Source organism: Dasypus novemcinctus, chromosome 7 (assembly GCF_030445035.2).
Source record: "Dasypus novemcinctus isolate mDasNov1 chromosome 7, mDasNov1.1.hap2, whole genome shotgun sequence".
In the NCBI taxonomy this organism is placed as follows: Eukaryota; Metazoa; Chordata; class Mammalia; order Cingulata; family Dasypodidae; genus Dasypus; species Dasypus novemcinctus.
In genome coordinates, this window is record NC_080679.1 from 112,242,384 (window position 1) to 112,256,903 (window position 14,520).

At 37.9% G+C, this 14,520-nt stretch overlaps 1 protein-coding gene across 1 annotated transcript in view; it reads right to left on the reverse strand.

The window, feature by feature from the left end:
- The window catches only part of HNMT (histamine N-methyltransferase), a 30,849-nt gene extending 16,839 nt beyond the window's left edge, over positions 1-14,010 (reverse strand). Inside the window, exons 1-2 of the mRNA XM_004478267.5 lie at positions 13,747-14,010; positions 8,550-8,602 (exon numbers count right to left, since the gene is read on the reverse strand). Coding sequence (XP_004478324.1) covers positions 8,550-8,602; positions 13,747-13,883 — 190 coding nt within the window. The 5' untranslated portion in view covers positions 13,884-14,010. The remainder of the gene's footprint in view (positions 1-8,549; positions 8,603-13,746) is intronic.
- Positions 14,011-14,520: the final 510 nt, after the last annotated feature.

Here is a 14,520-nt window from a genome sequence, read left to right on the forward strand (position 1 = left end):
AAGATTCTTGACAAAATCTTTTTCCCCATCTCTCGTCTCTTCCTCTCTAACCCCTTCCACCCAGTCCCCACTCTCCAGCGCCTCAGTATTGAAGTAGTTCCGTCAGTCTGGGAAGCTCAAAGTAGAATATTAAAATAGCTGTAGGGTCTCAGGGAGGAGGTTATAAATATAAATTCTGAGTCAAAAAGGGCATTGCCGTTTGCTTTCCTGTGTCTTCTGGCCCTTGGCCTAAGAAATCTATAGCCAGAATGCTTTGTACTGGCAGGAAGCCTAAGAAAAAAACATGCTATCAAAATGTTCTATGAAATATAAACTTAGAGAAAATGCCCCAAAGGGCGCTGAACACAGTAGGGTAGAGATACTTGATAGACAGCTCAGAAAAGACTTAATTCTGCCTTAACATTTAGTATATACATTTTAACCTAATATAGATCCTTGAATGCCACTTCAGCACGTAGAGAGGGTGAATTCTATACATATGATATTGCAGTGTTTAAAACGTATTTCAGTTAGTCCCAATTTCTTAATGACATGCTAACTTTCTAACCTTCTCAATGCCCAAAAACAGGTTTTGTACGATGAACCTACTTAAACTGGCAAAGGGTGTCCAAGATGAGCGTTTGCTAAGTGTGATTTCATTAATACCAAGAAAACTCTCTCTGTCTCACAGCCTTTACATTCCCTCATCTGAGCTTCACGTCGTTAGTCTGCTGCATTAATCGTGTTTTAACCACAAATCTTGCTGAGGGAAGTTATCAGTCATTTATCCCCTAGTGTGCATACAGAATCTGAGAGCCTGCTGTCCTTGTGGACTAAGAAGCAGGAAATAGTTGACAGAAAACAAGTATCTCAAGGAACAGACCCAGGACAATCCCCACGCTCTTCACCATCATCATCCTCACCCTCTTCATCATGACCAGTGGGGACTCATGGGTCTGTGGGTGCTGACGGCAAGCTCTGCAAAGTTACAGTCTATCAGAGATTGGTCTTCAAGTATTTGTACAGATACGTACTATCACAGGTCAATCAAAATCTGCCAGAGTGGAATCATCGTGAAAGCGTATGTATCTAAGCAGTCCTTGGGACTTCCGTCCAATAGCTGAAGATGTCAACAGAAGCGAGTGAGTCTCGTGTTTACCATCATCCGGCATTGGGAAAATCACTCTAATTTGGTTTACTTTTCTTGCCCCTGGTTATAAAAGTAATAGTTTCATTGTAGAAAAATTTGAGTCATAGGGAAAGGTACAAAGTAGAAAATAAAACAAGCATATTCTTACTGCTAGAGAAAACCAAGAATTAATATCTTGGTTTATTGCTTACTAATCCTTTTGTTTTCCTTGATCAATTCATCACCTTTAATCTATCTCAGTGTGATCAGTCATGTCTACGGATTACTATTCTACTCTTTTCACTTAGGAGATAAAGCACAAATATATCAAAATTTATTTGAAAGTATTATATGGTGGCTACATAATATTCCTTTATATGGATATGTAGATAATTGGTTTAATTACTAACCTTTAAAATATAAATACATGTGTATATTTATACATGGAAATATTTATATAATTAATTTTATTCATAATTAGTTTTATATATAGTTTTTTGTTTTTGTTTTTTTTTTCAACTTATTTCTCTCCCCTTCCCCTCCCGCCCCCCCAGTTGTCTGCTCTCTGTGTCCATTCATTGTGTGTGCTTCTGTGTCCACTTCTATTCTTGTCAGCGGCCCGGGAATCTGTGTCTCTTTTTCTTGCGTCATTTTGGGGCACTAGCTCTCTGTGTATGCGGCACCACTCCTGGGAAGGCTGGACTTTCTTTCGCGCTGGGAGGCTCTCCTCACTGGGCACACTCCTTACACGTGGGGCTCCCCTATGCGGGGGACACCCCTGCGTGGCACGGCATCCTTGTGCACATCAGCACTACACGTGAGCCAGCTCCACACAGGTCCAGGAGGTTTGAACCACGGCCCTCCCATGTGGTCGGCAGATGCTCTATCCATTGAGCCAAGTCCACTTCCCTATATAGTTTTAAATATCTATAGTTTTATATAAACTTGCTTTAATTTTTTTTTTTACTATATGAAGAGCCAACAATGCATCATGAATTTTTATGCAAAAGTCTTAAGCTTTTTGAGTTCACTACCTGAACTAGAATCAATGGTTAAAATGAGACTCTTGATCTGTGGTAAAATAAAACACTTGCATGCGCTGGCCACATGCATAAGCCTGAGAGCAAGGATGTCAGCTGCACAGAAAGGATGTGGGCCTTTGGAGAATTTAACCAAGGTCCCAAAGGTCCCTCCTGGGCAGGAAGGACCAATTCAATTGCTGGGGACTTTGGAGGTAAAGAGGGCAGAGTCCAGGTGGGTGGACTGAAGCAATAGCTGGAGCAGGGAAGGGACAACAGAGAGGGGCTATTTATGAAGTGTTTCATATTTTAACAACCAGACTGGCAGGCCAGTGTATCATCAGATGAATATTAGAACTGTTCTTGTTATATAATGCAAAATTACTGCTAGGAAAATTTTGTTTCATTTTATTGCCTTACTTTATATACATGAAAGCAACCCTATCACTGTAACCTTATTAGTATCACATATTACAGACTTTTAAAATCTTCTTGAATTGCTCTCAGTTGAAACGTGAATTTTTCCTCATAAAGACCTCCTATCTTTTGCTGTAAATGTATTTTTTGCTAACTCAAATATTTTTTCATCATTTCCAGTAGATTGTTACTGTTAATAGAAACAAAACTACAGGTGACCCTTGGCCTTGATCCCAATCTCTGTAATCCCCAAATCCATTGTGACATATATTACTAGGTTTACCATCAATAAAGTGAAGAGAGCAACAGAGCTCCTATACCAGGGTTGCATGAGTGTGAGCAGCAAATGGCAATGCTTTATTCAATAGTGCAAGATCTGGCAAGATTAAAAACTTACCCCACTGCAAAAGTACATCTAATCGTATACCAGGGACTTTCAAATAGGTTGTAAGTAAGCAAAACTGTGAATGATAGACATTCAAATGTTAACAACAACAAAAAGAACGATGAGTATCACCCTATTGCTTTTTATGTATTTTACCTGTATCAGGCCATTACTGCATTCTTATTAATTCCAAGTTGAAAGGGTTTACAACTGAGTTGATTTGCTTTTCTAAGTATATAGTCATTTAATTTGCAAATAATGATAGTTTTGTCTTCACTGGGCTCATTATCCTTTGTTTTCCTCTTTCAAGCCTTATTGCATTAGCCAGAATGATCTTGTTTACTCTGCATTTAATGACAATGACTCCAGTGTTGTAGCATTCTGTTTGGTGTTCTAATGTATCTGTCTTAACAATTCTACCATGGTCACTGAAAGTTTTAAATACAATACAATAGGGTAAATTATTTTTGGTATATTATATATGGAAAATAGTTTATTTTTTAGTCATATAGCTGTGAATGCCTTTAACAATTTATACACACGGCCCTAAATTATGGCTATGTGAAGTAGACAGTCCTAAATTCTATAGGTTAGTGCATCACTAAAGTCTACATCTCTTTAGGAAAAGAGTAACTGCTATCATGCCATGAGTAAAACAATCTTACTCAATTTGCTATAAACTGTTAAAATCTGAACTAAAACTTATCTGCATAGCTAGAAGTCCCATTTAAATTCCATTTCCTCAATACACCCAAACATGGCAATAATCACACCACTAGAGAAATGCTTTCCTTTCTGTTTTTACAAGGTTACACATAAAACCTTAGATTCTCAGGACTGAAGTCACCTTGAGTGGCCCAAACACCCAAGAAATCAGTGCCTGAGACCCTCGGTTTATCTCCCAAGTGTGCCCCTTCCACTGCTAGAGCTACTTGATCATCAGGAAGTTCTTACATTAAATCAAGAAGTCACTCTCTGGAGCTTTCAACAATTGACCCTTTGGAGGCAAATATTCAATGGTTTGTTCAGCAGGAAATATCTGAAGATGACAATCAGGACATTCAAATTCTTTTTCCCTAAATTCCCTATATTTTCCTAATCATCCTAGCCTTGCTGACGTAGGCACCGTGCCTTAATCTGTACTATTTAAAACATGAACCTTCACTGTCTACCCCCGCCTGACTTCTGACCCTAACACATCGCCTCTTGTAGCTTTCATTCTACCTCTGCCTGCCAGTGTAGAGCTTCAAACTTCTGTGTCACCTTAACAAATCATTCATGAAAGCAGATGAGATTAAAAATTTGATAAAATTAGTTTCTCAAATAGCTGATCATTACTAAGTACCTGATCTCTCCTTTCCCAAGCCAGTAACTAACTTATGTCTGTTTAGTGCCATTTGCTGGAATGGACTGAGGTCAAGAGATTTGAGCTTTGTTCTGTCCTGACACTCCTCAGATTTCTCACTTATAAAATGGGGATGTTGATAGCTTCTCAGCTCTCTTCTATTTTTTAATCTCTACATGAAGGCTCATGCGTCAATATGTTGCAGAATAAGAAAACCACCTAACTGCTTTCAACATGTCAGCAAAAGTTTTTATAAAAAATGTTCTAAAAGGGTTCATATCAGCAGCAATTCACATATGAATTGCTTTAGTGGATTGAAAAATTAGCTATAAACATATATTCAGTTATAGTATATATGGCATGGTAATTGATTTGGAACTCTATAGGTTAACAAAAAAAATTCGAAAGCTGAATAAAAGATTGTTTGAGGAAAGTGGATGTGGCTCAAGCGACTAGGCTTGGGAGGTCCCTGGTTTGGTTCCCAGTGAATCCTAAAGAAGATGCAAGCTGACGCAACAGGCAGGCACAGCAAGCTGACACAACACGATGGCACAATAAGAGACACAAGAAGAAAAACATGAGTAACACAGCAAAGCAGGGAGTGGAGGTGGCTCGAGCAAGTAAGTGCTCCCCTCCTATGTCAGAGGTCTTGGGTTCGGTTCCAGGTGCCTCCTAAAGAAACAAGAAGACTAAAAGATACAGCAAAAGGCAGAGAGAAATAAATAAATAAAATACATCTTAAAAAAAAAGATTATTTGAGATTTGAATTGTAATCTGCCTAACCTGTATAAAAACTTTCTGGCATTTGAGCATCTGAATTGAAATATCAGGGCAGATAAAATGCTTCTCTTTAAGCAGAGCCTAGAGCAAGGAGAACATATTGCCTATAATTGCCTTCTGCAACACTTTTCTAGGCATAAATGCATGTACTGTATATGAATACAGCATTCTCCTTTATCAAAAGATAAATGGGTTTCTTTTTCTCCTTGTACTATCTGGCAGAAAGACAACACTCATTAAACCATACATTTATGGCGGTTTTAAGAAGCATCAGTGTTGAAGACGGACCAAAAAGTATATTCTATGAGACACAGAATACAATGCAATTACTCTCAACACCTAACAAATGCTGAAATTAACAAGATATGAATATTTCAGGGCCTTACATAAAGCAATCCTGGCTGTTCATTTTGTTTCATTAAAATATACACATATATGGGGAGCAGATGTAGCTCAGTGGTTGAGCTCCTGCTTCTCATAAATGAGGTCCAGGTTCAATCCCCCAATGCCTCCTTAAAATACACACACACAAGCACACACATGAATCCATGTGCATACAAACATATGATTTTATACTTCCCAGTCTGGGTCTATATTTTTGTTCATGATTTGGTCACCTCCTAATTTCCTCTGTTTCTTCAGCTGACATAATATTTATTTCATACCTTTTCCTATCATCAGAATATACAATCCATGGACAACAGTGCCTGTTTAGCTATTGCATTTTTTTGATGCAGGTGATTAAAGACTACATTAGAAAGCTTGTCATCAATCTCCTTTCTTTGGAACTACTCAGAGCCGTAACTTGACTTCTGAACTGAGTTGTGACACACCTTTTTCAAAACCTTTGCACTCTCTTTTAAACTGTGGCATCTCTGTCCACATAAATAACTTCTAAAGAAGAGAGGCAAAATATAGAAAAGGTGCATATGTACCCCCGCTCATGTTTCTGAAGAAAAAAACAAGTAGGTCTAAGGCACTTGAGAGCTAAAAAACAGCAATTTCATTTAGGGAGGCATTTTGGTTTACTTACCTCTGGTATGTTTTTTTTCCAGTGTGGTAGGGAAAGGTGGTTACACTATTAAGAATACAGAGAAAATATTTATCTTATCTGGAAAATGTCGGCAGGTACCTGGGCAACTAAGAAGAGCACATCTATGAAGTGAAACCAGGGACCCCTAAGGGATGCCTTAGGGCAGCTGAGCACCAGGTACTGGACGGGGCCAATGGCCTTGTTTGCTAGGGACTAGAGTCATTTGGCTGATCTGAGAGGATTCTCAAGCCACAGGTGGTTGCAAAACTCTCGGGCATATGATGGATCATAGACTATGCAGGGAGCCTATATCTCATATCAAAGATAAGAAGTTCCCCATTATATATTCAAATATCATCTTTCTGCATGGTTTCTGAAGTTAAGCAATGACAGGCTGTTAGATAGCCACATCCCGGGTGCAATAGAAGCGTTCAAGCCAAGTGAAGTGGGGTATCCAACCCCCATTAAAGAACACTGCTCTTTCATGCCAAGGGCACCTAGACCTAGAGATTGAAAACGCTTTGCTTTTGATTTCATCTTGCTTTCTTGCACAGTGAAAACTAAGTACCCATAGCTTGCATTTCTCTTGGAATCCTTCTTATGCTTCTGATACAATTCTTATGAAGCATGACCTCAAAGGGCAGCCATATTCCCTCCAAGGCAAGTCTGTTATTACTACAATGTGAGGGCTCAGTCAGAACTCCTAGTGTTCCTCCCTTTGTTTTGATAATTTCTTTATATTAGCTCCTATCTGTACCTTTATGTAACGTATCACCGTGCAGGCCAAATGTTCCTTTCTCTAGATGGCTTATAAGCATCTGGATAAATTTACATTAGAAATTCAATTAACTCTATATTAAAAGGTCAATTAACTTGGCCATGATAGAGATTGTTTTTAATTATTTTTCCTTGTAGGGCTTCTCTTCTTGTCCAAGCACAAGTGACACTATCAAATGATAGCTGCACTGCCTCTTGGTTTCCTGAAACTTATATGCAAAACACACTGGAGATGATGTCTTGGTTAAATTAATTAATAGAACATTCTTTGGACATTTCATCACTATCAATCCCTTGGACCTACAATCTCAGCAATCAATAACAGAGCATTTTAGCTTAAGATACTCTACAGTATTATTTATGGCATTATTTGTCCTTGTTGGTTTCTATTTTCTTGGTGAAGGATGACAGTAAAGTAAAATGATTAAAAGGATTAGTTATTATTACATTATATCACAGTACATTTTATGCAAAATGAAGAAAAAGGGACATTAAAACCTGGCTATCCCATTCCATTAGAGAGTCTGTGGTTATTTTAGTACTAAAATGGATCATAATTCAACTCACTTGTGTGGCTATATGTATGGTATGTATTTAACATCACTCAGTCAAAAGAAAAGAATTAATAAACATACATGTAAGTAATATGTATCAATATATTTTATATGTTGATATAGTAACTCAAACCTCCAGATGACTAACAATGTAAAAATAAAAACGCTATTCAAGAGTTTAGGATGTGGGGCAAAATACTGAGATGAAATTTACTGGGTGTTTGATTACTGCTGAAGGGACCAGCCTTCACCTTACCGGAGCAGTAATGATGTGCCTCAGCACTTTACATGCTTTATCTGCATAATTTTCACAGAACCCTATGAGATAAAATTCACTGTTACCATTTCCCAATGAGCAAACTGAAGCTTTCATTTCAGTCAAGGTCATGTGGTTCATTAGCAGCAGAAGAAGAAACTACCTCCATTTTTCAATCTGCCTTTTCAAACTTTCCATTTTCCTTGGGGACAAAAGCCCCAGCTTTGAGAATAGTAAGACAAACATACTTATCGAAGGGGGTTTGAGAATGTTTTGAAGGCTTAGAGGGCGGTTTTGGAACTAGATCAGAGGAAGGGAATGGATTAGGCCACTGTAACTCAGAGTGGTTCCACCAGAGTTAAAATCAACTACGGCATTAAGCACATATTTTTTCATAGTGAGACTTCTCAAAGAAGGAAGACATACATGGATTTATATTTATATTTTAGTGCACACTCCTTATCATCTCATGGATGAATAATTTGCAGACCAGCAGCCAGTCCCCAGATCATGCTTTGAGTAACATTAGTTTAGGGAGCGTCTCAGGAGATTTTCCTTTTCTGCAAACATTTAAACCATTTTGGATAAAAACTATTCTCAAAATTACCCAGTGTGTTTCCATTCATAAAAAAAATCAAAAACAAATCAGTCATATCTCTTATTCACATCACAGACAGTAATAAAAGCTGATCCAAACATTATAAATCTATAGGGGCATTAAACGTAGTTGAAGTGACATTGCTCTTGCTTGGTTTAATAAGATGATCTCTTCCAAAAGCAAAGGAAAATAACTTTCCTAAAGAAGTAATAATATTCTTTTCAAGCAGTATGATGTTTAGAGTGAAATGCAACTTTAAAAAAAATGTTATTCATACCTGCACCTCCACCAATGCTTAGGATCCTAATTTCTGATTTTGCGTTTCCAATCCTGAAAAAAAAATGATGTACCTTAAGAAAAATGTGCTAAGTACTCTGTTAAATTATTATTAACAAAAAGTAGGCCAGCATGAAAGAGGTTATATTAGAGTATCTTTAGAAATATAGGTTCCATTCAATAAAGATCTTGACTTGAGAAACTTTTAGAAAAAATACTAATTAACATCTCAGTGTTAGGAATTGCCATTTCCCTGGAGACTGTTTGGAGAACAAGAACAGAAAAAAATGGGCCTTTGAGTTTGGTGATATACTAAGCAACTTGTAGATGCAGGCAAATAAAGATGATTCTTTACTATCTTCAAGATGACTGCCTTCTTTTCTCTCTTTGTCCAATCTTCCTTTCAATGAACAAATGTTCACTAAACATTATGTTCCAAAACACTGAGGATATAAAAATTATTAAGACACTACTTTCAAGTTGAAAGGTAAGATAATGCCTTGAACTACACTTTTGTGCCAGGAGTACAGTGGACTATATAGACTTGTAAGTAAACTGGTAGGACTTGCTTTTAGACTGACATGAAGGGGTCAGAAAAGGTATGAGTTATTGGTCACAACCAGGAGGATAGATTCTACCACCCAAGGACATTGCAGAGAAGAGCCATGACAGATAAAGCACGGGAGCAAGAGGAAAAGTAAAGAGAGGAGGAAAGCAACAAAGTCAGAGAGCAGTAGAATTAGGCAAGGTGAATGCCATCAGCAGTGTCAAAGGTACCAGAGTGGAATATTGTTAAAAAAAAAAGAAAGGGAAAATCTCCACTGAATTTGGCGATGTCTTTGATAATAGCTGTTTAAAAGAAGGTTGTGGGCAGAAGTCAGATAGCAATAGGAATAAAAGTGAACTTGGTACAGAGGAAACAGACCTAGAGTCTCCCGAAATAGGATTAAAGGGTGAAAAGGGAAAAGGGATGACTGCTAGAGGGGAAACATGAACGAAGGTATGGTGTCTATTTGGGCTTTAAGATGGCAAACAAGCCTATTTTTTGGCTGAAGTAAAAGAGCTGTACAGACTAACAGGGGGAAGATAGGCCAAAGCAAGTTTCCCAAGGAAGCTGGAGAGGAAAGAGTCAAGGATACCAATGAAGGAGTTGCTTTCCCTAATTTCACTTCTCTTCCAATTCATATTCCTGATTCTTAGTATATTCATGCCTTTTGTTAATTCTTAAGAACACTTTATCTGTGGATAGCAGAGTGAGCAATGGAGCAAGGCACCCAAGCTGAAATCCCAGCTAAAAAATGCTACCTTGATCAAGTTATTTAACCTCTCTCTGTGCCTTTATTATCTATGAAATAAAACTGTTAAAATAATAGCTAACTCATGTATGAGTTGTGAGGATTAAATGAGTTAAATCACACTAACCTCAGAAATATGTCTACACATGACAAGCACTCAACCTATGCTGGCAATTATTATTCTAGGTACAACTAAGTGATTTACGTTAATTAATCCTCTTAATTTCATAATTCCTCTGTGTTTGTTACTATTATCACATTTCATTTATTATAATAACTACTAATTACTGAAAACTTCTAATTTTCCAAGCAAGGATCTAAATGTACAATAACTAAAAAACCTTTCACTATTAATATTTATAGCGATGTACCATATACCTTTCCTCCACCCTGATAGGGGACTGAAGAATTCCTCTCCAGGAAATCAAACTATCCAGTGATAGTTCATATATTGACATCTGGGGACCTCCCAGGAAATATGGTCTATGCACAAATACTATTGTGAGTCACCCACTCAACTAAGCTCTGTCCCTACATAAACAAGAAGCATCCATCCCACTTTCAGTGCTTCATTATTTGATTAGTTGGACAAGCCAGGCTCATTAGGTCATTTGGGAACTCTTCTAACATGAGAGACAGAGACCAACAGAAACAAAAAAGAAGTAAAAGAACATGCAGGGAAGAGAGCAAAGTTTTATAATAGATAATAGAAGGTATTGCATCTGTGAATGAAGAATAGGATGCTATAAAAAAGGAATATTCCTGGAAGTTAAAAATTATAATAGCAGAAAATTAATAGATGGACTGAAAAATAAAGTCTTAGAAAATTGTCTCATATTTCATGAACAGAAGTTCCAGAAAGAGAAAATAGCAGGAAGGAATTGTTAAATAATATCAAACTTTCCCAGACCTGACATATGAATCTTGATTGAAAGGTACCCAGGAGTATCCCCCCAAATAGATGAAAAAGTCGTCATATTAAAATTTCAGAATACTAAGAGAACATCCTAAAAGCTTCCAAGTAGGGAAAGCATACAAGTAACACTAACAAAGTCACATGCCAAAGATCAGGAATTCAGATGATATTAGATTTCTCAACAGCAACTCTAGTAGCTAAAAGACAATGAAAAAGAAATGCCTTGAAATATCTGATATAAAACCATTTTCAGCATAGAGTTCTATAGTCAGCCAAACTACCTAACAAGGATAAGTGTAATGTGAAGGCATTTTCAAACACATAGTCCCCCATATACCCTTCCTTGGGAAGTTCTTAAAACATGAGCTCTAGAAAAATGAAGTGAAGAACCAAAAACAGAAAGGCATGGGATCCAGAATCTGGGCATTCAACCCTGGAGACAGGAGAAGAAAATCCCCAGGGGGCACAGTCAATTAATTCCCTGACCAATAGTAGTACAAGAGGCCAAGAACAAATCAGTCCAGATTGGAAGAGAATAGGGGGCTCTGGAAAGAAGTTCCCATGGGAAAAACCAACAGATTTCTTGATCTGTTTGAATGTAGTGAGAAGAAATTAATACTTCTGCTTGAGGTATAGGTAATGATAAGTACACAGAAATGTAAGCAAACAAACTAAAGTCAAGACAATATAACTTGGGAAGCGGACTTGGCTCAACTGATAGAGCGTCCATCTACCATATGAAGGGTCTAGGGTTGGATCCCCAGCCCTCTTGACCCGTGTGATGAGCTGGTCCACACATAGTGCTGCCACACTCATGGAGTGCCGTGTCACACAGGGGTGCCCTCACATAGGGGTGCCCCACATGCACCCTGTAAGGAGAGCATGTGAAAGAAGCGCAGCCTACCCAGGAGTGGAGCAGCACACATGGAGAGCTGACACAGCAAGATGATGCAACAAAAAGAGATGCAGTTTTCCAGTGCCGCTGGATAATGCAAGTGGACACAGAAGAACATACAGCAAGTAGACACAGAGAGCAGACAACAGGGGGGAAGGGGAGAGAGAAAAAAAAAAGACAATATAACTCTAGGGGAAAAAATTGGCACAAGAAAGGAAATGTAATTGTAGTATAAGCACTGCTCAATTATGAATGATATGTACATAGGCAAAAATGATATAAATGCTCAAATTAAACAATTTTTAATATAAATATATTGATGTGGTGGGGTAGAAAAGTGTGCATGCTTACTTAGCTATTTTAATACAAAAAAATCAAGAAAGTAGAATAACAGGTTATTTAGAATTAGGAAAGAAACTCCATAAGAAACAACAAAGTAGAGTTTAATATGTTGAAAATGGTTGCTTCTGGAGAGGAAGACTCAGGAATGCGAGTAGGTGGGGAAAAGACAACTATTTTGTTGTTGTTGTTATAAGCTTTTAGAACTTTGTGACTTTTAAAAATATGTACATCTTACTTTAATAAAAATGATAAATTAAGCAGGCATGTTGTCTATTTACAGCTTATAAATAATTTACAGAAACAATTTTAGAGGTCTTCCAGATAAACTTCATTCCAAAATCACCATCAGGAAATATTACTTCTGTAAAAATGATACTTAGTTCAGAACATTCCTAATTATATATTACTATAATACAAAGTTCTTCACTCTTTCAGAAATTTTACATTCATTATTTCCAGTTAGACTGTAGACACCTTGAAGCCATGGAAGGGGTCATTGTTTACTATATCTAATTTATCCACAGAAACTCTTCAAACCAAACTATATGGCAGAAGAAAGCAAAACAAACAAGCAAACAAACATACAAAACAACAACAACAACAACAAAAAGCCTGAGTAAGCTGCAAACACAGACTTTCAGTACTGGAAGAGAACTTAGACACTAACTCATTACCTTTACTTTTAGATTTAAGCAAAAGGGCCCAAAAAAGTAAACAGTAATTAGTCCCTAGGTAAGAACTTGTCTTTGATTTTTGCTTCATTATTCTATTATGTATTAATATATAACACACTTTTAAAAAAATAACATTTGAAAAGCAAACCAAGAGGAATAGAAAACTGGAAGGGAGCCAGAATTCAACGTTCATCCACCAATGTGCTTAGGCTAAGCAGAAGAGCTGCCCAAATGAAAGAATTTCAGCCCTACAAGAGTGAAATTCAGAAAAGATAAAATATTAGTTTCCTTTGCTATTGCAAATTGGACCTACAGTCAGTCATTTCTTCCCAGTTTTCCATCATTATTTCCTGAAGCAAAGTAAGTTACAGCAATCCATCCCCAGATAGACGATTTGATTATCTTTAGCATGTGGAATCTGTTACTCTCATAATGCTTATCAGCTCTGGCACAAATTGAACACATTAATCACAAAAAAAAAAAGTCTGCGAGGAGGATAGGAACTAGTGAGTTTCACTGATAATAGGAAAATGCTCCTTTTTTAGGGCGACGATGCTAATATTAAGTTGAAAGGAACAGACGATGTTTTTTGAGTGATAACCACAATAATGGATAAAGAAAATGAATTTAAATGGATATTATGAGAACTGAGAGGCACCCACTCAATCCTCAGGGGCAAATAGTATTTGGCAATCATTTATATTGGATTCTAATGAAAAGAATTACTAGACTCCATTTGGGGTTTATTTGAAATGTAAAATTTGGAGGAGCGCTGAAAAATCAGAGTTCAGAGATCTCTATCTTATATTTTCCTAAATGAACACGGATTGGTGCCTTTAAATGGTTAAGGCTTATCTCCTTGCAGCTGGAAATGTTGCAAGAATCCAGCCTTTGAATGTTTAAAGCAAAAGTCTAACTAAAGCACTGCAGGGGAAGCAGGGCAGGAGGGAGGGGCAGAGAGGGAGCTGCTGCCAGTAACTCGTCCTTATCCCCGAGCCCAGCCTCCTGGCTCTGCTGACCCATCTATCAGTTGCTGAGAAGGCTTGTCCAGTAGACAAAATGTCCCCTTTTGTTACCTTGATATTATGCCTGGCAGCTTCTTGTCCATGAATTCCTGCATGCACTGGTGTTCGGTGGAATTGCTGAGAAACCTCCGGAAAGCTTCAACATATCTGCTGTGCTCAGAAAACAAGCTCCTCATGGAAGATGCCATATTTGGATTACTAAGGCTGACAGGCAGGGAAGGAAGGTTTAACTTCCCCTCTTTCCTTTCCCAGTTCCCTCTCTCTCCCCACCCCCACCAGTTTCTATCCTGCTTTGAATTGAACAGGCACCAAAGCCTTGCCAGCAGGGCTCGTTACTAAGGCACGCTGTATCCTGGACTTTACGTTGCTACTTTAACCCCTATGCAGTTGTTTTTAAGGCAGTAAACACACTGTTAAAACTTGTTTTCAAACTTCCGAAGTTCGCAAAGCTCCTAAAAAAACAAAGCATGCATTCACATGGCTTTCTGTTTTGTTAGCAGTTGCTACGAGTAAGTTCCAAGTGGGAAAGTGGCTGCTCTCAGGGACAAAGGCAAGGAATACAGGAAAAATCAGGACAGCTCTAAGGCCACTTTGTAAAGTCTCCAGATGTTGAAATCTCTGAGGGAGACAGTCATCTGCGTCTGCTTTCTATAGGAAAGTTTGTCTTATATGCCTCGACACTTGAACTTGAAACTCATGGGCAATCCTCCAAACGCTAATTCAGACAGTCTTTTTTAGAATAAGACATCAGGGAGGAACAGGAGAAATATTAGCTAGAAGGTCTCAAAGGCCAAAGGGGGAAGAGGAAAAGGGTTAAGACAAGAG